The sequence below is a fragment of the Nasonia vitripennis genome, chromosome 4 (assembly GCF_009193385.2).
Source record: "Nasonia vitripennis strain AsymCx chromosome 4, Nvit_psr_1.1, whole genome shotgun sequence".
Taxonomy (NCBI): Eukaryota; Metazoa; Arthropoda; class Insecta; order Hymenoptera; family Pteromalidae; genus Nasonia; species Nasonia vitripennis.
In genome coordinates, this window is record NC_045760.1 from 22,204,993 (window position 1) to 22,229,009 (window position 24,017).

At 54.1% G+C, this 24,017-nt stretch overlaps 1 protein-coding gene across 2 annotated transcripts in view; it reads left to right on the top strand.

Annotated features, from left to right (window-relative positions):
• Positions 1-24,017, top strand: part of LOC100679635 — a 123,876-nt gene that overhangs the window by 11,749 nt on the left and 88,110 nt on the right. For both annotated transcript variants that reach the window (XR_001729250.3, XM_008219780.4), the window contains exon 3: positions 14,216-17,214. Coding sequence is in view for 1 of the 2 variants with exons in the window: in XM_008219780.4 (XP_008218002.1) it covers positions 14,216-17,214 (2,999 nt within the window). In the remaining variant the exon portion in view is untranslated. The remainder of the gene's footprint in view (positions 1-14,215; positions 17,215-24,017) is intronic.

Consider the following 24,017-nt stretch of genomic DNA (forward strand, 5'->3'; position numbering starts at 1 on the left):
GTGTACCGTCCCTCTCTCTCGCTGTGTTACTCTGTGCTCCATACTCGCTTTCTCTCTTACTCTCACTCCGTCTAACTCAACTCTCCTGCATGGCTCTGTGGCTAATAACTCGCCTTGCCTCGCTCGGCTCTGATAAAACGGCCGTCGTTTGTTCGCGGCTGATGCCACGCTCAGAGTCGGACTCACTTAACGCATCATTAAAACGATTAAAATAATTGGTTTCCTTAATCTCTACACATATACACACAACTCGGACACTTGGATGTTGATGATGATGATGATGATGATGATGACGATGATTAACCCTTGGAACGATTGACGATGATGATAATCGCTTGCGAGCTCGTGCGAGATAATAATCAAACGCCATAACGAACGTTTAACAAATTACTAATTGGCAATAAAACAACGAAACTAAATCAGAGTAACAGATTAACACGAAAATAACGATAACAACATAAACACGTGATATGAACATAATACTGTGGCTCTTGAGTTCAGAGGAATTCCATCAAAATTCGTAGGAGATTACGTAAAAAGCGAAGGGTCGCTGACAGTTTGAAAAAATGAGCAGGTAAACGACGACGGAGGATTACTATATTTCACTTCATACGCGCGCAAACAGGACATGCATAACGTGAAAGTCGTAATTCACCTTCCAACTGCGCGAGGAGAAAGAATGGAATGAGACGTCGCGGGTCACCGATTTTTACGAGCCAGTCTTTCATAACGCGCGGCAAACGATGACACTTATGTCGAATTTTTCCTCCTAATGGATCTTAACTCCACGGATATTATTTAAACCTCCCGTCGTTCCCACAGCTCGGGCTTAGAATAATACTTTGCAGTAATGGTGCCGCGCCAGAGCGAGCAAAAATTAATAACACCGCAGAGCCGAAAGCGAGCCATTAGACGGAAATGCCGGTCATTTGGCCTGTCATTAAAATCGGTAACTCTCGGGGTGAACGTCTTCCTCGCGTAATACACCACGTAAACGGATTGTGTGCTTTGCGCCACTCGCTCGTCGCCACTTATGAAATGCTCGCAGATTTTGCGAACCGCGCGCGGCGGATTGCAGATCGTTATCGGCGACGCGCACGCGCAATTGTCGACTCGTCCCGGCAACTTTCAACGTGGATTCCGCCGACGTGTCTCGAGACAATAATCCATAATTCAATCAAATCGTTACATCGCTTCATAGGGTTAAGAAACTAGACGAGACGTTTCACAATTAGCCGCATGAGAAAGACCGCGTGGGGGGCGAAAAGCGTGTCCGAAAAGAAGCATCAAAGTCGTTTTGGCGTGTCGCAAGGCGCAAAAAGCCGCTCGTAAACTGGTGTACCGTGTGCAGAACGCGCTGCACGGTCGTGTGCCAGGATCGGGAGACGCCTCGGCATGAACGCGCGGCACTCCTGCTCTCGACTAATTATTAATTGCGTCATTGGTCTTCGTTCCGCGCGCCGCGGCGGTGCATAATGCCATACATAATGGAGGAGGACAAAGCGCGCGGCGGCGGAAAATTCCGACGTCGTGTCGAGCACGGCCCGGCTTAATTCGCTTTACTAATAATGCGCCTTTGACGACGGCGACGATTGTCACGTGCCGCCTTCGCCACAGCGCTCGTGATTCGCGAATTAATAATTTTTTAACACGTGTCGCCGGCCAAGATGCGCGCCTCTCTAACACGTATATTACGTAATTACAATGTTTTCTCCCCGTCGCCATTCTAAGCGGAGTGCGTGCCCGCGTCGGGCTTCTTCCGCTTTTCGAAAATACCTTCGTCATGCGGAGTTCGATCCTGAAGAATTTCAATCGCCGCGTGAAAAAATATTGCGCAGTTCTTTTACGAGCGACGTGGAAACGAGTCTGCATCAGAGTACAAAAACGTGTACCGTGCCTCGAGACGCGAGGCGAGTAGCATTGAGATGAAAATCGGATCCACATCGCGCGAGTGATTTTTAAATCCATCAGAGCCGCGAGTGATTTTTAAATCCATCAGAGCCGCGAGTGATTTTTAAATCCATCAGAGCCGCGAGTGATTTTTAAATCCATCAGAGCCGCGAGTGATTTTTAAAAGGAAAACAAGCCACGAATACGTGCGTGTTTGCTGAGCAAATAATCGCGTATCTCCGAGATATAGTCACCGCTCTGAGGCTTTTTCAGCGTCGAGCTCTTGGAAAGCCACTCGAATAATAAAGCGCGTCGGCTTTTCTTGTGTAAATACGCTGTTCTAGCCCGCGAGTGAAAAGTCTGACGAAAGCCAGCCCATGTAATACCAAACAATCAACTTTTCGAAGCATAATCGCCGGGGATAAAACGGACACGTGAGTCTCCAGACGAATTTCCAGCGCGCACGCACTGAAGACACGCTTGTATTGCCGGCCATTAAGCAAAACAGCCATAAGGAAGTTGTTAATGAGAGGGAGAAAGAGAGAAGAGCGAAATCTCGAGCGCGGTAGCGGCGGCGCGCAGGAAAAGCCTAGACAGCACAGTATAGAGCGCAACGAGCTCTCCCGCCTGCGAGGCCGATGATACAGTGTCACTGAGCGATTTCTGTGGATACGGCGTGCGCGCACTCGGGCCGAAATTAATGGCCTCTAAAGCCCGTGTAAGTATCGCGGCGTATTATTTTATAGTGACATACATCGGGCTTTACGAGCACGCGCCGCCGCCGCGAACCGCAACCGGAAGGGCATAGCGCGCGGAGAGAGAGAGAGAGAGAGAGAGAGAGAGAGAGAGAGAGAGAGAGAGATGAGAGCCCTTCTTAGCCGCTCCTGCTGCCTCCGTATAATCGAATGGCCGGCTCTCACGCGGCGTGGAACTGACCCGCGCTGTAAATTTCAAGCGCCGCGGACTTTTTGAGCGCGATCGAGCTGAACTGCGCTATCCCCGCGCGCGTAATTTGATTGTGCGGTGAGCGACTCGCTGCGTGCGCGAGTCGGGATAGAAAGTCTACGAGCTGATGAATTTAGCATCGCAAGAAATAATTTGGGTTTCTCTCGCGAGGGGTTAAAAGGCCGAAGCGAGCACATACAGAACTCGGGAGAGCTATTACCGACTCTCTCTCTCTCTCTCTCTCTATATATATATATATATATATATATATATATATATATATATCTAATAGCGCGCGCTCGCGAGAGGAGGTGAACGTCTGAGATACGGAGTGAGAGAGCGCACAATTGAAATTCGGCCCGTAATACTCGCTTCTTTCCTATAGACACCGGCGGCAGCTACTCTTCGGCAGCGCTCTATCCGCTGTGCACCGAGGGGGCAACGAGAGAGCGAGCGAGAACACATTCCGCAAGCTCAATAACGGGTTAATCGAATGGCGGGAAATTTGAATTTACGGCGAGCCGTAAACCGAAGCCCCGTTCGCGCGTCGAGAAAATTGCCTCCTTGTTCGATATCCTTCTCGCCTACTCCCTCCCCCGCCGCCGCCGCGCCTCGTTCGCCACCTATATATATTTTTCTCTCCCGCTCTCGAGAAGCCGCCTGTTATATTGCCGGCTTTATGCGAAAACTCGAGACTCGTAGAAAAATTAGACGAGCGTTTAGAGAGCTCTTTCTCGCTTTCCGCGTGTATCCCCGCGACTAAGAACTTTCCAATACAATAAAGCCATAGAGCCGCGAGCGAGCCTCTCTCGGCGCTGTTCCTATACACTCTGGCCTATATTACAGCTCCGCGGGAGAGTTACCGTTTTCCGTTTCCTCAAAGAGCGACTTTTACCCTCGGTCGCGTCCTCGGAGACACGTCCTCGGAGACACGTCCTCGCAGCTGTGCTCTGCAAAAACACATGCCATTTCGCGAATAACACAGCCGTGCGCGTATCCGAGGAGAATCAGGAAACACAGCCGTGACTGAAGCGAGCGAAAAAACACCGCCGACGGATCCAAAAAAGACACAGCGCTGCGTGTATACGCGCCGGCAGCCTGACCTCACGCGCCTAATATAGTAGTTAAGTCGGGTGAATCAGCCGAAAAGAGCCCGGTAAATTGGATTCCCGAGATTTCGAGCACTCGAATAACGCTCCCGAGGTTTTTTGCCCATCTCCCGGGCCCGGCAGCATCAGGGATCTGTCAACGAACAAGAGAAACGAGTATGGCGCAGCTCTCATTGTTCCGAGCATCATAAGCGCGTCTGTGGAATCATTGGTCAATAACACTATATAGAATTGGGCTACTTATCCCACTGATTGAGAAATGGAGAAAAATTCGCTGGGTTATCCCCCGTCGGTAGCCGGCGATTCTTATCTAGCGAAATGAAAACGGCCGCGATCTCGAACTCTCGTTAGATTCGACGAACGCGAAGACGTATTTCGATAAAGACTTATTATCTGGTGTAGCTCGCGCGACCGAATCCGCTGTCCTTAAATTATGGCATCAAGTCCTCGATTCCCCCTCGAGAAAAAGAACGGCAGGAAAACGGGGGGAGCAGAGCGCGATCGAGCGAGGATCTCCGCCTTCATCCGATTAGAAGCGAGCGCTCCTCCGCCTCTATTCTCTCTCTCTCTCTCTCTCTCTCTCTCTCTCTCGCTCTCTCTCTCGCTCTCTCTCTCTCTCTCTCTCTCTCTCTCTCTCTCTCTCTCTCTCTCTCTCTCTCTCTCGTCCTTCCTCTTTCATTTTTTCTCGATGCTCGCCATCAGGCGTAAATCGCGCAGCCCCTGCGCTGCGGTTATTCCGAGTAGGCGCGAAGTGAGTCAAGCTTGTTTTCGCGCCGGTATTTACCGAGCTGACTCTCTGTCACGGAGGAGACGCGACGCATACAAATGCTGCGCGATTATCGTTCAAAGCTAGATCGTAAAAAACGTCCGCACGATTTTACGAGCGTCGAGCGAGCGTGCGCTAAATCAAATCGGACAAAAAGCGCGTGTCTTTGCGTATTCGAGGAGGACTCGCGCGAGAGTTCGTAATTTTCAGGGAGATATGAGGCCCGTAAAAATTGTATGGCAATCATCGACGCGCGTAGGACGCACGCACCGGTGACATAACGTGGAGTTATTGCAGTCAAAAAACCGTAAACGTTAAATTAGAAACTCGGCGTGTACACATAAACAGCGAAGCCGGAGGAATTCCCAAATCTCCGGGCCGAAAAACTGTCGCGTTATCTCCCTCTGGCTCTTGACAAAAAACATCAATTACACACTCGCCTCATTTCGGTTGTGCCGCCGCGATATAGCTCGGAAAAAAGTTCGGGCACTTCGTCATCTTATCATTTGATTGTGCACGCGTGCCCGTATCCTCGATTTCGCCCGGCGATCTATTGCACTTACCGCCCCCGTTTCGTCTCGGTGCGTAACTCATCGAGTCGCTATTTTTCGTAACGTCACGGCTGCACTGCATGTTTCCCAACGAGATCCGCGCACGACGATGCAAAATAAACGTGCGAAGCCTTTTCCTGCACGTGTATGGGAACCATGACGACGTCTCCGGGCGAAAGTTACGGGCCAGACGCGGCCTGACACTATCGCGGCAGCATCTGGTGAATCTATGCTCTCGGGTATAATACGGTTCCCATCCAGAATCGCGGCGAGAGTCGTAGCGATGAAAAGTGCGCGGCTTTCGAGACGAATATCTCCAGGAATGGGCTGATTGGGGTAATAATGGCTCGCGAGAACAAAAGATAATGCGGCGTGACCTGAAATCATACCGGTACCCGCGTCGATCGCGTACAACGCGCAGTATTATTCATCATATACGAGTCCTACTTATACGTAGTGGAGGATGCACCTTCCGCAAATTACGCACACATACGGTAACTATGAACTAATGAGTACCGATGGCGCGCGGAAAATTGCCAGGGTAGCCGCGCGCGGAGTCAGGCGGTAATTCTTCGATATCGGCGTTCAACCCCGTCCCGGCGGACGGATCGCGTGCGACTTACAACCCGCGGAGTCTGCCGGAGGAAAAGAGCCGGAGCGAGAGGCATCAGGGGGAAACAACGAGAAGAGGAACGCGCGCGGCGGCCGGAAAAAAGGTTCGGCTTTCCGTTGGCTGCCGGCGCGCTCGGCCGACTTGCGGAGCAGAAAAACACCGTTGCTCGCTCGCGAGTTAGCAGCTCACGTCCCTCCGCGTGCGTGTGCGAGCGCAGCTACGTACCTAGACGCGAGGAAGCAGTAAACGCGAGAAGAGAGAGGGAGGGAGAGAGAGAGAGAGAGAGAGAGAGAGAGAGAGAGAGAGAGAGAGAGCTGCAGGGGTTACAAGGTGAAGCGCGAGCTTGAGCGCGAATACAAATTAGCAGCGCGGCCGCTAATAATTTATCCCGCGAGCCGTTGTAAATATGAGCGCGCGGCTCGATTTCACCTTGCCGCGGAGCTTCTTCGCTTCTCCATCCTCCTCCCTCCTCCTCTGCTTCTTCATCCTCGTTCGCTCGTTCCATGCGGGGCCTGCGTGCGTGCACGTGGATTATGGACGTTAAGCGGGTCGCTTTGGCTTATCACGCGAATAATTATGTCGGTCTTTAGCTCGCTCTCTGCCCGAGCGATACCGCGGCTATGTACTTGAAGGGCTGTTTATGCTGCGCGCCGGGAAAATTTTAGGTATTTGCTTTTACGGCAGTTCTTTTAACTTCCTTGCGCGCTTGAAATATAAATAGACGCCGTCCACCGTAAAACCCGAGCCAGCCCCCCGAGGGGGAAAAATTATGAGGCGACGGGTTGAAATACCCCCTCGAAATTGAATTATCAATCACCGCGAGGAGAAAAAGCCAATGCAAGTGGCGTGACGTACGCCGACTAGGGAATAGCCCGGCCTACTTTCGCGGTGTGCTTTGAACTCGCGAGGTGGTCCGCTTTTTCTCGGGCACACGGGACGCATAATTCGGCCTTTCTTTTTTCCGCGGCCTTTTAGCCGGTCCCCCGTAATGTAAGAGCTGATGGGATACAAGTTGCTTCCGACTGTTGATTCGAGATTATTTAACTAAGTGCATACTCTGCAGGTACACGCGCAGGAGGAAGCAGGATGGGAACCGTTGCAAGTGCAGCCAAGCGTTTTGTACACGGGGAATTTTATAAGTTTTTGGCGTAACTGGATCGTTTTTGCCGCCACAGCTTCTTAGACGTCAAGGCGTCCCTCGCGGCCGCGCTCGCTCCAAAAAACAAGATCATGTCGCCGCGCGAGCGGGCAGGAATATAATTTTCCCAATCGGCAGGAATACGAGTATAAAAGAGAAAGCTGGAAGGCTAATAAGCGGGTAATAAATAAAGGCCAGCGCACAAGTTTGCACGTACGTGCACAGCCGATGTCGATATGAAGGTCGCATTAATACGGCCGCGATTTTTGCCGAGCTAAACTATTATTTCGAGTCGTAAAGTTGGGGCAGAAAAGAAAGCAAGAGAAAGAGGCTCAGCATCGGCCCCTTCCTTCCTCGTCTGCATAGGAAAAAGCGACGCGCGTCCCTCGGAGGGCCGTGCGTGCGAACGGCACACGCGAGAGCCAGCGACATAAAGCTGTGCCCCGTCTCGATGGAAGAGAACATTGTTTACAAAACGGAGCGGCGAGAGCGAGTGAGAGAGAGAGAGAGAGAGAGAGAGAGAGGGGATCGAGGCAGATCGAATGAGAGGGTTCATGCAGACCTACTCCTCCTCCCACTTTAGAGCGGGAGGGGGGGAGATCCGGGCGCATATGCGATCAGGTCCGCCGATAAACGGCGTTTTCTCCGCGGCGGCGGCGGTGCTCTTTCTCTCTTTCTCTCCCTCTCTCTCTCTCGGCCATTATGCGCCCGAGCACGTTCCTTCTAAAGCCCGATGCATCGCGGAAACTAGCCGCTAAAAATCCCCCCGACCCCTTCCCCCGCCGCCCGGACAGACTTTTATAGACGCTGCACACGATACTCCGCCGCCGTTCGCTCTCTGTATCGCGCACGTATATTTATACCCTGTATGGGATGCGGGATATGGAGGAGAGCGAGATGGGCTTTGATTTTCGCAGAGAGTGACACGCTCGCGCGCGATTCCGCTTGAGATATCGCGGCGCAGCCGCTTTGTTTCGCGATATGCTGCGCGGGATTATGGCGTTCACACGAAAATTCTGATAAGATTCGATTGGTGACGCGGGGATGAAGTGCTTGCGAGCTTTATCTGATTGTTCGATAAAGCTCCTGTCGCCCGGCCGCGTGTATTCGGAGATATTATGTGCGTTATTGTCGAATTTTATTGGCCCTGCCTGCGGGAACGTGCGAAAGCTCGGCTGCGCGTAAAAAAGTAGTTGCAGGTCGAGATAAGCGCGCGACGCGTGTATAGTTTACCTTCGTCACGCCCGGTTTTGGAGGTTCTCGGAAGAAGAAGCGATCTCCGCGATACGCGGTCTGATTATGCGAGCGGCTCCTCTTCGCCCGTGCGACACTGCGTGGATGTCGCACAATCAGCCGCTTGATTCGCGAAATTGCCCGAACAAATGTATTCATTAAAACGAGAAGATACGCGCGTCACTTCAATTTTATTCCTCGATGATAGCTTAAATCTACTCGAGCCTCGAGTCGTCGCGTTATTTCTCTTGCATTACGGAAGAGTGCATGCTTAAATAACAAGCAGATGCGATAAATTACAGGCGCGTACAATTACAGACGCATATCTCGCTGCAGCGGCGGCGATCCACTTAAATTTTCACGATAACTCAGAGAGCGCACTAAATCCTTCCCTCCCCGCGCATTAGTTCCGAGCGCGCTCGCACGCATACGGAAGACTCGCGAAATTGAAATCCCCGGGATTTACAACGCGCGTACAAATTTCCGCCGGCGTATACCTGCCTACTTAGTACTTACGCGCGCGCCGGCAAATCATCGGCGGCTCGACTTTCCCCCGTTTTTCGCCTCTCTCGATACAATTAATAATCGTCGGCGAGCGCAGGCGGCAGAAACAGAAGGCATCAGCGCTCTCGCCGCGGCGAAATGCGCGCGCGGGTATTCCGCTGCCGGGCAGCGTCAGCCCGTGAACTCGCATATATATATATATATATATATATATATATATATATATATATATATGTGTGTGTGTACGTGTGTGTGTATCTCCCTCCTCCCTCTGGCGCGCTCTTCGGCGCACAGTCTAGTCGCGGCGGATGAAGCGAGCCCCCTAAGACTCGCCGAGGCGTACCGCGGCAGCCGCGGAGAGAGCGAGAGAGAGAGAGAGAGAGAGCTGAGCCGTGCTCACGGTGTACGGGTACGTGTGGAGCCGCGCACGTCGGTCTGTGTGCGGAGAGAATACCGCGAAAGGTTGCTGCATGTAGGCTGCTGCTAGTTCCCTTGCACTCCGCGGCCGCTATGTGTATCTCCCGGCTGACCGAGGCAATGGCAGAGAGATAGTTCATAAGATAGTCGCTTTAAAATCACGGAGAGCAGCCGGCGCTCGCGCTTGCGCGGGGCCTTATGAACGATTTATGTTCAATTAAAGCGCCTTGCAATCTGACTCCGATGGCCGCGCAGCTTTCTTTCTCCTCCGCTCCTTCTCCTTCGCTGTCTTCTTCGACCTCCTCCTCCTCTCCTTCGCTGCAGTGCTGCTGCTGCTGCTGCTGCTCTCCCTCCGAGCGGCTCAATAAACATATTTCTTTCTCTCCGCGCGGCGAGTCGGCCTTTGCTGCCATCGCGGCTCCCGCGAGACCCGCTGCAGGTGCGCGCCTGTACGCGTGCGCTTCACCTTCCGCGCGCGGGTACCGGAAGTTGCTCGGGAAAAGCGACCCACACTCCCGGGCGAGATATGCGAACATCGTCTCTAAAATCGGTCTGCAAACGACGCGCGCACGCAGCTCACAATATCGCTCCTCGGGAGCGGAGCTCGGACTCGGCGATAGCATCGGCCTCGGGTAATTGAGACGTACGAAAAACCCGTCGCCGTCGTCCGCTGCGCTCCTAAGCGCGCGCCTGGCATGGAAAACACATCGGCGAACTGTCGCGGCACATAGATATGCATCTGCGCGAGCGGCGAGCGCGCTTCGCTATCGTCGATAGACATCGTAAAGCATCGGGACGTGCGCGCGGCCATTAAGCTCGGCGATCCAGTTTTTGCGGGCCAGCTCTTAGAAGGAAGCGCGCACGCAACTGACGGACGTAAACGATCGGTTATACACTCCCTCGTAATCATACACTGCATGCGCTGTGTAACGGCGCGCGCCCGCCTGATTTGCGAGCGTCGCGCATGAAAGCGAAGCGCTCGATTTATACCTGAACGCGCATTCCGCTAAATTTTCTATCGGTAGCTTTATTTCGCTCTCGTTTTCTTCGCCGCCGATGCTCATCCTGTGCGCGGAGCGCGCGCAGTCGTTATTAATAATAACGATCTCGCCCCCCCCCCCCCCCCCGCCCCACTCTCCTCTCGGAATAGAGTTCCGACAGTAAATTACGCGAGCGAGCGCGTGTCCTTAAATAGGATTTAGAGACTTAATTTACCGGCTTGATTATCCTCCGAATGACTCGATAAATATTCCGATTTTTCACGAGATTGTTAACTCTATCGAGAGAGCGAGCCTGATGATTAAGCGACGTGTGTGGCCGAATTGATCGCGTTTATTAACTTTCAAGTTTTCCCTTTCATAAATCCACTCGCTCGAATGTGTAAATAAAGCAGCGCACGCGAACAAATATCGATTATATATACTCGAAATTAGCAATTCATCGGCCGGAAAATTACGAACATAATGACTCTTCCAGCGATTCAACTACTTTTCAATACGGCTCACGTAAACGCAGCTCTCTTGCGTACATAATAGGGAAAGCCGAGCGCGGCTGGCGGGGCGAAATCCGGTGCAAAGAGAGGAATGAAAAATGTCAGCGGCGCCTCGGCGTATCGTTACAAGCCGATGCAAATGGATAGCTCGCGCTCGCGCGGTGAATAATGCCAGATATTACGGGCGTTTTACAAGCCGATAATTGCCCCGAGAAGAATAGCGCGCTCCTATAATAAAGCACGGAGATGCCGGAGCTTTTCTCATTTTCATTTTCGCTTGATTGATTTCCACTCCAGCCCCAACTATTTATCTCGCGCGCGGCGGAGCTTTCTCTCCGCCGGCGAAGAATGAGCGTCTTCGAAGTTATGCAAACAGCGCGACGTGAAACCGATTACGTAAACGAGAAGAAGATCGTCATAAGGCATAAATTTATATAAATCTGTAGAAAGTACGCTGGAATTTTATGGGGCTGCGGGCACACTCCATCTCCGCATTGATTCCGGAGCGCGAAACAGTATATAATACAGAGCTGAGTAATATATGCCATAGGTGCAGACAGCGCTTAACGGTTCTCCGCGTCCGCGCGAATCCGTGTCAAAAAGTGGCAAGCACTGTTCGGCATCGCGATTATGTTATGAGATTCCAAGTGTTTTTAATTAGAAAAAAAGCGCAAATCGCCGGCGATTCGTGTAACGCTACACGCGCGGATACACACAGCAGCGGCGGAAAAATCGGCAACGCAGCTTTCCGATTCAATTAATTTCTCCAAAAAATCCATCTCTTATAACGGAATTTCGCTTGCTCGCGCTTGAGATAATCCTCAAAGCAGCGCGTACCTGTGTACATTCATCGCGTCGGATCGCTCGCTCGGCGAGAATGACGGATAACGATCTAGCGCGCGCAGCCCGCGATGAATTATTCGAGGCCCGTCTCTCGCTCTGCGGAACTCTCCGGGCTGAGTAATGTGCGAACGCATACGTGCACATAGGCTCTAGGAGGAAACTGCTCCGCGGCTTGTTTTCGATAATTATTAATCTCGAGCGGGCTCTTTTCGAGGCGAATTTCGAGCCTCTATCAATTATCGCCGATTGTAATCGATCATAATCGGCTGCTGCAGCTTCCCCCCCCCCCCCCCCCCTGTAGGCTAGCTCATGAGTACATGCCGCCTTGTCTAACGCGATTTTGCGCGCTGGAATATTGATTCAACGTCGTGCAGCCAGCTCTCGACTGCAAATAATCTATTAGCCGCAGCGGATTTAAAATTAAATCATCGTCGGGCGGTTACGTGCGCCCGCGGATTTAATGGACGGCTATTATGATCGCCGCGCGCGGGAAAAAATGATTGATTCATAGGAGAGGCACTGATTTCTAACTCAAACACTAATTACTCTTGCAATCTCTCCGCGATCATCAATAAAAACGTTGTGCGATCGAGCCTACGCTGAGCCTTGATTTGTCCTCTACCTCTCGCCATTCCGCCTGGAAATTTCGCAACACGTGTATATTCGCTGAGAAAAAAGGGAAAAAGGGAACCGCTCTCGGCTGGAAAAACGAGCAAAATCCATTTGCATCGGCTGAAATTCGTGCACGCTCGAAATCCATCGGCTTCTCTCGCTCCCGCCGACGCGAATTCCCCTCCCTGCCGTGGTAGCGGTGGCGGATGAACCTACAGGAGACAGTCGGAACATGCGCAGAGAGCGCATTGTGGCTCGCCATCGTGTTAGCGGCTGCCGCTACGCTAATCGCGCGGCGACCTCTTTTCCCGACTCTCCTGTGTGAGCGCGCGAGAGAGAGAGAGAGAGAGAGAGAGAGAGAGAGAGAGAGAGAGAGAGAGAGAGAGAGAGAGAAGCAGACATCGAGGATTATTCGCGCGCACTCCAGCTGCGCGGCCGCGCCGTAAATTACGTCCACACGCGGGATTTCCTGTCGGAGCTTTTCGCGATCCTGTTAATTACGGATAATTTCCTGTCGATGCGCCGCATAAATGATTGCACACACGCCCGCTTACGTGATACTGCGGCAGCAGACGTACAGCCGCGGCCGTTGATTGGCCGACGTCCGCTGCACGCGCGCCGAGAGGACGATACGCGTCACGACCTTTGCGCGTTTATTTACGTATCGGAGGGAAACTCCGATTTTCGCGGATACCCGCGCCGTCTCGCCGGTCCCGGCGTTTTCTACTTGACGCTTACTCTTGCGCAATAGCTTGACGCTTGCATCGATTCGATTTTTTGCTCTTTCAATTAGCTAATGCGATTTTTCGAGCGAACCTAATTGGATAACTAATCAACGGCTTGTAGATAAAAATGCTCGAATGAAACTATTCCAGGCGAGAAAAGCGCAATCGAGAAAAACCGACAGACAGGTTCGCTGGCAAGAGACAGCTTACATCATGCGCAAAACTGGTTCCTCAATGCTCTCCGCTGCAATAATGTTTCGAGCATTTAGTCGCTCCCGCCGACTCAAAAATCGCACTTTTGATAGTCTCTCCCTCTCGTGAGAGTGTGTATCGAGTGTCTGAAATATCGTCTCTCGCTCGCGCGCCAGTCTCTCTCCGATAAGCGAGCGGTGTGCGTGAGTTGGCCGTCTGTAGTTCCGAATCGACCCAAACGGCAGGGACTCACGACTCGACGGAGAGTACAACGCTGGTAACAAGGTGCGCGCGCGCGTACGTGTCGGCTTACTTTGTAGTTTGTACGTCGCCGCTTCGGCCGGTCGGCGCCTCGTTATAAGAAAATGGGGATTAAACGAAACAATATATAAAGTCGTGAAAAACGTGCGCGAATGTGCTGCCGCGAGCGTGATTTTCCCTCGTCCTCTTCATTATTCGTCTCCCATTCCAACACTGTGCTTTTGCCTTTTCTCATTACCTTGTTTCTCTGCATTGTTAGCCGCTGCGCACATTGGCATATTGAATAATAAATCTGAAGGAGGCTGTCGGACAATAACTCGCGGCATCGAAAGCACAGTGGTCCGTGTGCGCTTTCGCGCTGCCCGCTGCATTGATAATGGGCATGACCGCGCGAGTCCTTTCTTCGGGGGGAGATATCGATCCGCGCACACACCCGCCGCTGACCTACGACCGATCAGATGCAACCGCCTCGAGTCTTCCGTCCCCGGCCTCCTTCCACACTTGTCTGCACCGCGCCGGCGGCACGGCGACCGACGGAGATCGGGGTCGCGTCGATGTCGGGCCGTCAGTCACGTGGAGCACGCATCGATGCTCGGCTACTTATATCCGCTGCACGGCTGCTCTCGCGTGCGCAAAAAGAATAATCGCGGCCTGTGTTTGTGTGTCATGCGGAATGCGATTTCCATTATCATCCGGCCAGATGTGAAAGCGCGATTCCAGCCGGCGATTGTCCCCGCCAGCGAATATGAGCCGCTCGTGCCGCTCGCGGGTCTGGCTCCTTTCCGTCCGCAACTTGCTATGCAGGTCCCTCGACTAGACTAGTCCCTCGAGTAAACTCGCAAGGCGAAAATTGATGGAATTTCCCCCGGTCGAAGCCGATTCTCAGACGCATTTTAACGCCGCGCGCATTCTCTGCTGTTTCAGGACGTGGTGCGCCGCACGTGAGCACGGCCCTCGTCGGCGATGGCGAGAACAGGTTCGTGACGACGCCGGTGCGCAAGGAGAGCATCAAGGCTCGCAGCAAGGAGGACCTCGCGCAGGAGGCGGCCCTCGTCCTCCAGCAGGCAGACAGCCTCGACTGCTTCGCCCGCGACCCGAACGACCCGCGCAAGTACAGCACGCTGCCGACGCCCCGCGGCAGGAGGTCCAAGGAGCCAGCCACAGCGTCCCCTGCGGCCAGCGGCCCGGCCCGGCGCCGGCGCAGCGAGGAGTTGGGCGCGACCCAGCAGAGCCCGCTGCCGCAGCCCCTCGACGACAGCCCCACCAGGCCCAAGAAGAAGGCCCTGGAGCGCAGCGCCAGCGATGCGGGCGCGGGCAAAATCAGGCAGACTATCACCAAGCTCTTCTCGCCCAAGCTAGAGCGCAAGCGCTACGTGAGCCGCAGCCGGAGCGACGCCGGTGCGGCCGCCGGCAGCTCGGCGCACCGCAAGCGCAGCGGCAGCGACAGCGAGAGCTCGCACACGGGCCGCGCGCGGAAGCCGCTCTCGCCCATCATCGAGGCCTCGCCGCAGGTGCTCGACCCGCAACAGCAGCCGCAGCCGTTCCACTTCGAGCCGAAGAAGTCGCGGCAGGAGGAGCTCGCGCGCAGCGTGCCGATCCGGCTGGAGGAGCGGCCGGCCAGCGCGGCGGGCGTCGACGAGGTCGACCGGGTCGACGCGAGCATGTTGCACAGCAGCAGGTATGAGCAGCGCGGCGAGGAATCGACCATCCACAAGATGATCCACCGGCTCTCGAGCGACCGCTCGCCGCCGCCCCAGCTGACCAGGACGATGGTCTCGCCGGGGCCGGGCTTCGGGCACAACAACAACCGGCCGTTCTCCTACACGCGGCCCAACAACGACTCGAGCCCGCCGCCGGTGCCGCAGGCCCTCGGCCAGGCCGACGCCATCTACGCGCAGGTGCAGCTCGACAAGAAGAAGGCGGCCCAGCGCAGCCACTCGGACAGCGACGAGGGCCTCGGGCTCGAGCGCAAGGACTCCTCGAGGGAAAACAGCCCGGCCGAGAAGGAGAACCGCAGGACGGACTACTACAACAACCAGCTCAACGACTTCAAGTCGGCGGCCGCGACGACGCGTTTCGGGGACTTTGGCGCCGACAAGCCCGCCGGCGGCGGCAAGTACACCTCGACCGTCTTTGTGGACACGTCGAGCGGCCGCGGCCGGGCCGACGGCAGGGACAGCGCCGGCCACGAGTTCGCGAGCAAGACCTCGGAGCTGAGCGCGCGGCGGGACCTGCTCGAGTCGAGGATCAAGTCGCGGCTGCTGGCCGACGAGATGTTCGCCGCGAAGAAGACGTCGCTCGAGCACGAGATCATCGACAAGCCGATCGTGCCGTCGCCGGTGGTGCCGAGCCGTGCGGCCGGCTCGCCCAAGCGCTACAACATGGAGACCTACATCAGCGAGACGCGGACCAACAGCAACGGCGAGAAGTACATCTTCGAGAAGGAGATCCACGACGAGAACGGCAAGGTCTACGGCTACGAGAAGAAGATCACCAACAAGATCCCGGCCGAGGGCTACCCCGCGAGCGAGCTGGCCAAGCCGCGCGAGGGCTACAGCCTCGAGACGCGCACCGACAAGTACGGCGACAAGTACATCGTCGAGACCCGCACGCACGGCGGCTACTGCTCCGACGAGCCGCTCAAGCTGCCCGACGGGCCCTTCCGCCGGCCGGCCAAGCTGCGCTGCGACTTGGAGTACGAGCCCGCGCCGCCCTCGCCGCCCTCGGGCTTCCGGGGCTTCGAGGCCGCGCGCGGTAAGAGCAAGTCAACGCAGCGGCTCGACGGGCTCACCGAGCGGGCCCGGCTGCACGTGACGCGCTCGCACGAGAACCTCAGCTCGGCGGACTACGTGAACGCACGCGAGCTGCGCAAGTCGCCGCTCGCCAAGCGCCGGCTGGCCGAGCTGCGCGAGGGCCCGAACGACGACTACGACACGGACATCTCGCAGGCGACCAACAGCCAGCTGGAGAGCTCCTCGGCGGCCAAGTACTACAAGGAGACGCGCACGAGCCAGTCGAGCAGGTACCTCTCGAGCAAGGCCCGCGCGGCCGACGAGTACGACAGCTCGCCGCCGCGCGTCCGCCTCGTGCGCAGCAACGGCTACAGCTCGAGCCGCTACGACTCGGACACGACGGCCGGCCGCGAGTCCTCGCTCCAGGGCTACCGTAGGGAGCAGCTGCGCCACCAGCAGCGCATCTTCGAGGAGGACCCGAAGAAGCCGATGCGCCGCTCGCGCAACCGGCTCGACTACCCCGACGACAGCGACGCCTCGCGCAGCAAGTCGAGCAAGGGCCGGCTCGAGACGTTCGAGGAGGCGCCGCCCCAGCGGCCGCCGCGGGCCCACCACCACCACCACCATCACGAGGCCAAGCTGCGGCACGCACGGCACCGCGAGACCCGCGTCGGCGGCGACCCGGACCGCGGCAAGGACCGGCTGGCCGACTCGGGCATCGAGAACGACTACCGGCGCGATCCGCACGAGCAGGACAGCGCCGGGCGGCGCGAGCCCCTCGAGTCCGAGGACGAGGGCTTCGTCACGATGCAGTTCATCAGGCAGGAGCGCCGGCACACCGACCGCAACATGAACCTCGGCCAGGCAGACAAGCGCCGCTACGACAAGTACGTCGTCCACTACAACGAGGCGGGCGGCAAGCAGCCGCTGACGGCCAAGCCGCCCTCAGGCGTCGACGCCAAGAAGTACGAGAAGAAGGCGGCCAAGAAGAGCGGCACCATGAGCAAGGTCAAGGAGCTCTTCCGCAAGAAGGAGAAGAAAGCCAAGGAGGAGAAGAGCAAGCGGGCTCTGCGGCCCGCCGGCAGCGGCGCCCTTACCGACGACGAGGTCAGCATGAGGTACCGGGAGTACCGCGGCGACCAGCTCAGGACGGCCAGGAGCGCCAGGGACCTCGAGAGCGAGATCAACGAGGTGAGTGCAGCCTGCAGCTTATTCTTTCCGCCGCGCGGACAAAGGCGCGAATCACGTCAATTTTAACGGTTCAGCATGTAGAGCGCGGGCCGACTCTTTTCTAGACCGCTCTTTTTCTCGATCCGCAAAACGAATATAATTGCGATTCGAATCTCCCGACGTCCTTCAACGCGGCGCCGGCGTGCGATCATCACCGCGTCGCTCACGCACCAGCGGAGAGAGAGCGAGGCCTCGACGCCAGTAGGCGCTACAACATCGCGCTCGGCTCGGCGGTGGCAAGTAGGACTCTCTCGTCGCCCACGCGCTCCTCGTCGTCCGCGCGTCGCGATTTTTCGGTCGAGCGAACGAACACGGAAACACGCGCAGAAGCAAGGCTCTGACCTCGCGCTACCGCGTGTCTCCCACCCCCCCCCCCCATCTCCAAGCGTGTTCGCGTGTGTGTATAGCTATACGCTCTCCGCTCATTGAATATGCGGCTGATGTATTGCGATGATCCCTAAATGGAATTTCGTAACGGTCCCGGCGGCTGTATCGCGTGTCCCGGGGGGGGGATTATGGGGGATCTCTATATCCCCGGAGAAAGCGTGGAAATATGATAAAACCTGCAGCTTCCTCCGGCCGATCTTTAATATTATTGTTATTATGGCGATTGATGATCCGCGAGCGCGTGTACGTACATACACTCGCCTGTTCGGTGATTTACAGTTTGTTGTTCTTTTGAATATCTTATTCCGCGACGATAGGGTTCAACTCGGCTCTTACGGTATATTTGATAAGCGGCTATCTCGCGAGCTCGGGCTATCATCTCCGCTGAGAACTACATAACTGATATTCGCATTATCGGAACGCATCGTCTGTGCCCAATTCAAATCACAATGCGCGATCGAATGCGATAAGCCGATCCGAATTAATTTCAGTGATCCCCGCCATTAAAATTATATAGATTTTCCGCCAGGCTTCCCTCGTTTAATCTCGGGCTGTTTCCGAGCACAATGCCCGCTCGCTCCTATGAATAACGTGCGGATTCGCATCGCGATGATACACGCTTTACCGTTACGGCGTTATGAAAAGATAAATCGAAAATTACCAAGTCGACCGGCGAGAGAGATATCATGCCCAAAGTTACAATGGCTGCACGCGCGCGCAGATAACAAATTGCACATAAATTGGGCAAAACCGTTTCCGAGCTGCTCTCTTTATTCGCGGCGCGCGCGAGATCGCATGCCGATACGCGGGGGAGAACAAGAGGCTGCTCTTCTATCGGCAGCTGCGCCGCGGGAGAAATTTACAGTGACCCGATGCACTTTGCACCTCGCGATCGCGTGCGCTCAATCGATCGGGCCGGAGAAACGGTACGGGGCATAAGAATGCGGAAAAGATCACGAGGGGCTTTGGGCGGAGCCGACAATAGGTGCGCGGCGGACTGAAATATTGGCCGGAGCGATGCTAGGCTCGATTGTTCAAAAATCCTGGAGATCGGCCTACTTTAATTAAATTATCAAATATTTATGGAAAGCTGTAATATGCAGAGGAGAGAACACGGTATGAATGGCATAATAATCAGAACCGACGTTTAGAGAGAAGACTACCATATCGGCGGCGATTATTGCGCGCTCGGCTCGTATAATCTCGCGGCGGAAAAATGGTCGAATCGCTCGGCCGTATAAGCCGGCGCTCGGATAATAAATTCGATATGAAAGACTACCTCCACCCGCGCACCGCTGGCCGACACTGCACGTATAGACTCTCACGCCCGCGTGTTGCGGCTTGCGTCACCGCGAAACCCGCGCAGCTATACAGACACACGGCGCACACAATGTGTGCAGCAGGTGCAACGAGCGATTGGTCAAGTGAATTCGCGCGGGAACGTATTACCGGTATTGTAAAAAACGCCTTTCTTCGCGCGACCTTGCTGGTATTCGGATGCTAATGGGGAAAGGCCTGCTTTGCTTGCTTAAGATTCGAATATATCTATTATTTATAAATTGTTGTGAGAGCAGCGCGCCGCGGCTGATTATCATGTACGTACGCGCCACTTTTTACCCGCGGCCTGCATTACATGCTGCAGGTAAGCCGTTTTACGCGCGATAAACGCGCCGGAATTAAAAAATTCTTCAGCCGTACAGCGCCGAACGAATCGCGTTCTTCAATTAAAATTTGACGGGCGGTCGAGGCGCGCGCGCGCAAATTACTGGAAATCGCGGCTTTTCAGAGGCGCGAAATTGGAAATCCACAGTCCTTTCGCAACGTCGCGACGCACGTGCGTGCGCGCGATGAAAATACGAGGAGGAACAAGATGCCTATGCAAGCGCACGCGGAGAAGAAGCGAAAGCCGCACAATAACGAAACGGTAATTGGCCGCCGCTCCGGAGAGATCGAAAGAATTTGCATTCTCTTTCTCGCATTCTCATGCTCACATTATAATGCTGGCAGAAGAAAGTGCATCGGCGGGCGGACGACCTCACGGCTGCGCAGACAGCCAGACATCAAAGCTGAACGGCGTATCGGACGAGAAAAACATTATCCTGCGCTCAACGAAAGCCTCATCTCTCGCGAACTTTCTCCCTCGCGAGGCGGCTCGTATTCCCGTCGCGCGCTTTCGCGAAATACAATCGTCGCTGCAGTCAGGATGTCTGCGAATTCCGACAGTCGCGCCCGATTAACGATGGAGCGCGCGCTCTCTCTCTCTCTCTCTCTCTCTCTCTCTCTCTCTCTCTCTCTCTCTCTCTCTCTCTCTCTCTCTCGCTTCGAGGCGCAGGTAGAGATTGCTCTTCATTCGACGCGCCGCGAGTAATAGCGGCGACTACGCGGGCGAGGATCGGCCGGACCGTTATCTACGCTGCGCCGCCGCGGACAAAGAGCTGCTGCGCGCCGCTGCAGCGGTACGCCCCGCGTTAGACTGACGGAAATGTGGAATCTCGGGAGTTGTTTGGGTGATTCATGGTCGGTGAGAGATTGCGAACAATGATGGGCTCTCCGGCGTCGAGGCGTAATGCAAGTGTTTGCCAGCTGAATTTCGCTCAATCACGCGCGGATCATCGGGATGGGCCATTAGCCGTTCTCTCGCCGCGAGCAGCAGTGCACAGGCTTCGCAGTTGTGCGCGTATTTGAAGTTTTCGTACCAGTCACTCGACTCGAATTTAGTAGCGTACGCAGCTTTTGCTGGACGATTCTCTTGCGGCGGTTTATTGCGTAAAAATTCAGAGAGTCGGAAATCAATGGAAATGATGCGATAGTATTATTAAGTCTGATGAAAGTAATAGATGGAAGATGATAATTCCAATGGAAGGTACTTGTCGCGCACGCTCTCGCGTGTAGTCAAAGGCCAGCTATATGTGTATTAATGCACAGCGTACCTACGGTATTAATCGGGAGTGATTTAGGAAACGCTAATATGCGCGCAGCCTATTCGTAATCTCGGATTTCAATTATCTAAAATTACAGCTTCGATTCTTTCGGTCCCGGAGAGAATTTATTAAAATTAATTTCTCAATGCATCGCCACGCAGAGCGCAAAGTGCCGCATTATTTACATCAACCGCATTGCCTCCCAGTTTCCTATTTCTCTGCACACAGCGCGCGGGGAACCTCAATAAAACACACGCTACAGACAATTTACCTCTTAAATGGAGAATCACCGGTCGAAAGTTTATCTCCTTGCTCTAATAGACTTGAGTACATCTCAGCGTAGCGAATCGCTTAGAACTGGACGTCGCTGAATATTCATGCCTAAATTAATAATAACAATATAATACAGTCGCGAGCGCGAGATCCGCCTAATGGAAATCCAATTTCGTCGACCGACTGATATCGCGTGGCTCCTATATATAGACAGCTGGTATAATCTTGCGCTTGTACGAATATTATGAATATAACGCGCAGAGGCAGAAAAGTCGCCGAGCAGCTCGCGTGGACTCGCCATCATTAGCATACGCCTTTGCGTTTCGCTATGCTCGCGCGGCTGACTTAACGCAGTTGCGACAGACACCCGGAAAGCGGCCTTTCATCTATAACGTACGACCTTTGTAAAAAATGCCCGAGTGGAAATTCTCTCGCCAATGTTGTGCCGCCTGCGGGCGACACGCGCATGCCTACGTTTCTGCGGCGTAGGTATATATTCGGCGATAAATTTAGCGCGTTTTTTCGCGCTCGTTGCCGCTTTATGACGAGGATAATGTTATGCAGCTTGGATTTTTGCATCAGCTCGTTTTATGGAACCATTGACACGGCGATCATTGCTGGACTTTAGATAGGCAAATGATCGGATGTAAGCGTTTCGCGCAAATTCCGTAGCTCATTTCGTACGTTTTTTTTTTTTTTGTATCCTACGATATCAGCTCCTCGGAGGCAGATACAAACAAGCAAGTGAAATCATCTGCTGAATTGAGTGTCGATGGAGAGCTGGAAACGCTTACTATGCAAATAAACAGTCTAACTATAAATCAGAAGAAGCTGCCACCGATTTCCGGTCGGTACATCGATAGGTTTCCGATCAAGTAGTCAAAAGTTTCGTCGTACACGCGCATAATCTCTATGATAATCGGCCGAGGCGTGTATTCGTTTGTTGAATTTTCCTATTAGAGGAAAAGGCGCCTTAATGGCCTTTACAGACATGGCACTCGAAGGCTCCGGGATTTTCGTAAACAAAATCTTGCACAGTGTCGGTTTTGCATTGCAAATTTTTTCCCATATCGCCCGCATGCAACCCGATACGAGCACTTCAATAAGCATTTCTTTTCGCGTCGAGAGATTTAATGCACTATTATGTAAATTAATACACGGAAGATTTAATAAGCGCGTAATTTAATCCCCGCCCATTAATCCAAAGTGTGCGCTGGGCTCGCCAGCTGTGGTGTACAACGTGCAAAAAGCCATTTTCCGGGCAGATTTTCAAAGCGATAAAATCCTTGATTGTATTCAGCCGTGAAATACGACTCGATAAAAGCTGCTTTACGCCCGCCGCGTTAGCGGACGTTCCACGCACTTTCCAAAATCAGCGCTGACGATTCATCACGCGTACATCGCGAAAAACTTGGCAATAATTGAAAAGCCGCTCTCGAGGCGAGCCCCGCTGTATAAGTGGACACACAGTGCAGCTACTCCGGCGAATTGACGGGGACCGTTGCATCGACACGTGTACGGCGTCTCGAGTATCCGCCGCGAGGATTTTAATCGACAAATAATCGGCTATGAGAGATTGTTCGCTGCAGTAGAGAGAGAGAGAGAGAGAGAGAGAGAGAGAGAGAGAGAGAGAGAGAGAGAGCGATGCTATATAAGCGGCGGGCTTTCGCAACTCTCCCGCCGGTAAGCGGAATGCGCATAGTTTCTCAGATAGGAAGATCGATAGGAATCTACATTCGTTATGCACTCTCCCGTGTACCTGTGCACGCGCTGCACTGCTGCACTGCGCTGCGCACACAATCGACCGCGTCTAATTCATGCGCTGATTTTCAGTTAATCTCCGATCGCTCGGCTGTCGTAAAACTGCTCTCGGCGATTCGAATTACGCCGAGTGATTAGCCTGCCTCGATTTTCGAGGACGATCAGGAATTTTCAATGATCGCGACAATATGGAGCCGCGATCCATTAGCGAGCGAGATTACGGCTAAAAGTTATAAATTTAGCCAATTAAGCAGAGCCGCGGGGTGACGATAGCATCGCCGGGCGCTCTAATGCACTCCACTTTTCAACTCCGTCGCGCCCACATTTTTAAAGATGATGAGTGCATTCTATGCGCACTTTTTCCATGCTGCACATACTTCCCACAGCTGCGCGCGCGCTATACGGCGATCAATCTCTGCGTAGGTGGTAATTAGCGTGTAATGCATCGGCTTTCGTTACGCCTTGTGTGTAGCAGTAGCTCTTCGCGCGCGGTACGTTACGAAAGCCTCGTATCTAATGATCGATGTAAAGCAGCTTCCTAGAGAGGAATGACCGTCGCGAGCGGGATGGGATGGAACGATTGTTTATGACTCGTCTTCCTATTCCGTCTTCGCCTCCTTTATTTTTTCCCGGCTTTATCTGACTTTGAGAGAGATGTACCTATACGGATTTTACTTTTCACGCCTTGCTTTCTTGAATTGCAGTCTTCTATTCGGCTTGCATTGAGATCCCTCGCCAACTCCTCACACTCATACCGAAAGTGAATTTCCCGAGCAGCAGAAAGCGACTTGCTAAACGCTAACGAAAACGACGCGTAATTACGGAGTGCGCTCGAAAAGGCCGACAGCGAATAAGTATCTCCAAACTTTGACGTGCATCGCGAGGAGAGCGAGCGAGCCCGAAAAAGGGACGTGGCGGATACGAATCCGCGGCGGCGCGATGATATCGACTTTCGAATCAGCTCAGCTGTGAAGCATCGCGTCCGGGCAGGTAGGGAGCACAACAATTCAGCTCTCGGCGGCAGCACTCTTACTCTCGCCCGCGCCGGCATCGAAATTTTCGCCGGCCCGCGATAGCATCGGCCTGGCTCTCTCCATTCTCGAACGTCGATTCGACCTTATTAGAATTTATTAGGCCAACTTTCGGTGGGCCGGCCTTCTTCCCCGCTGCGCCAGAAGTGATATTACTATTTTAATAGCAGTGCGCTTCTCTCGTCATACAGATCGGCGGGCGAAATCGATTTCTCGCGCGGGCGAATCGAAATTCGCTCGATTTGCGTGCTCCTCTTTCGCGGCGGTACGTGCGAGAAAGCAAAAGTGACTGGCTCAGACCGCGGGAGAGAATGGCCCAGAGGCGTAAAAGTGAAAATTAGTTATTTTGCCCGAATCGGCGCGGACTCGTTTCACGATTTCAGCGAGAAAG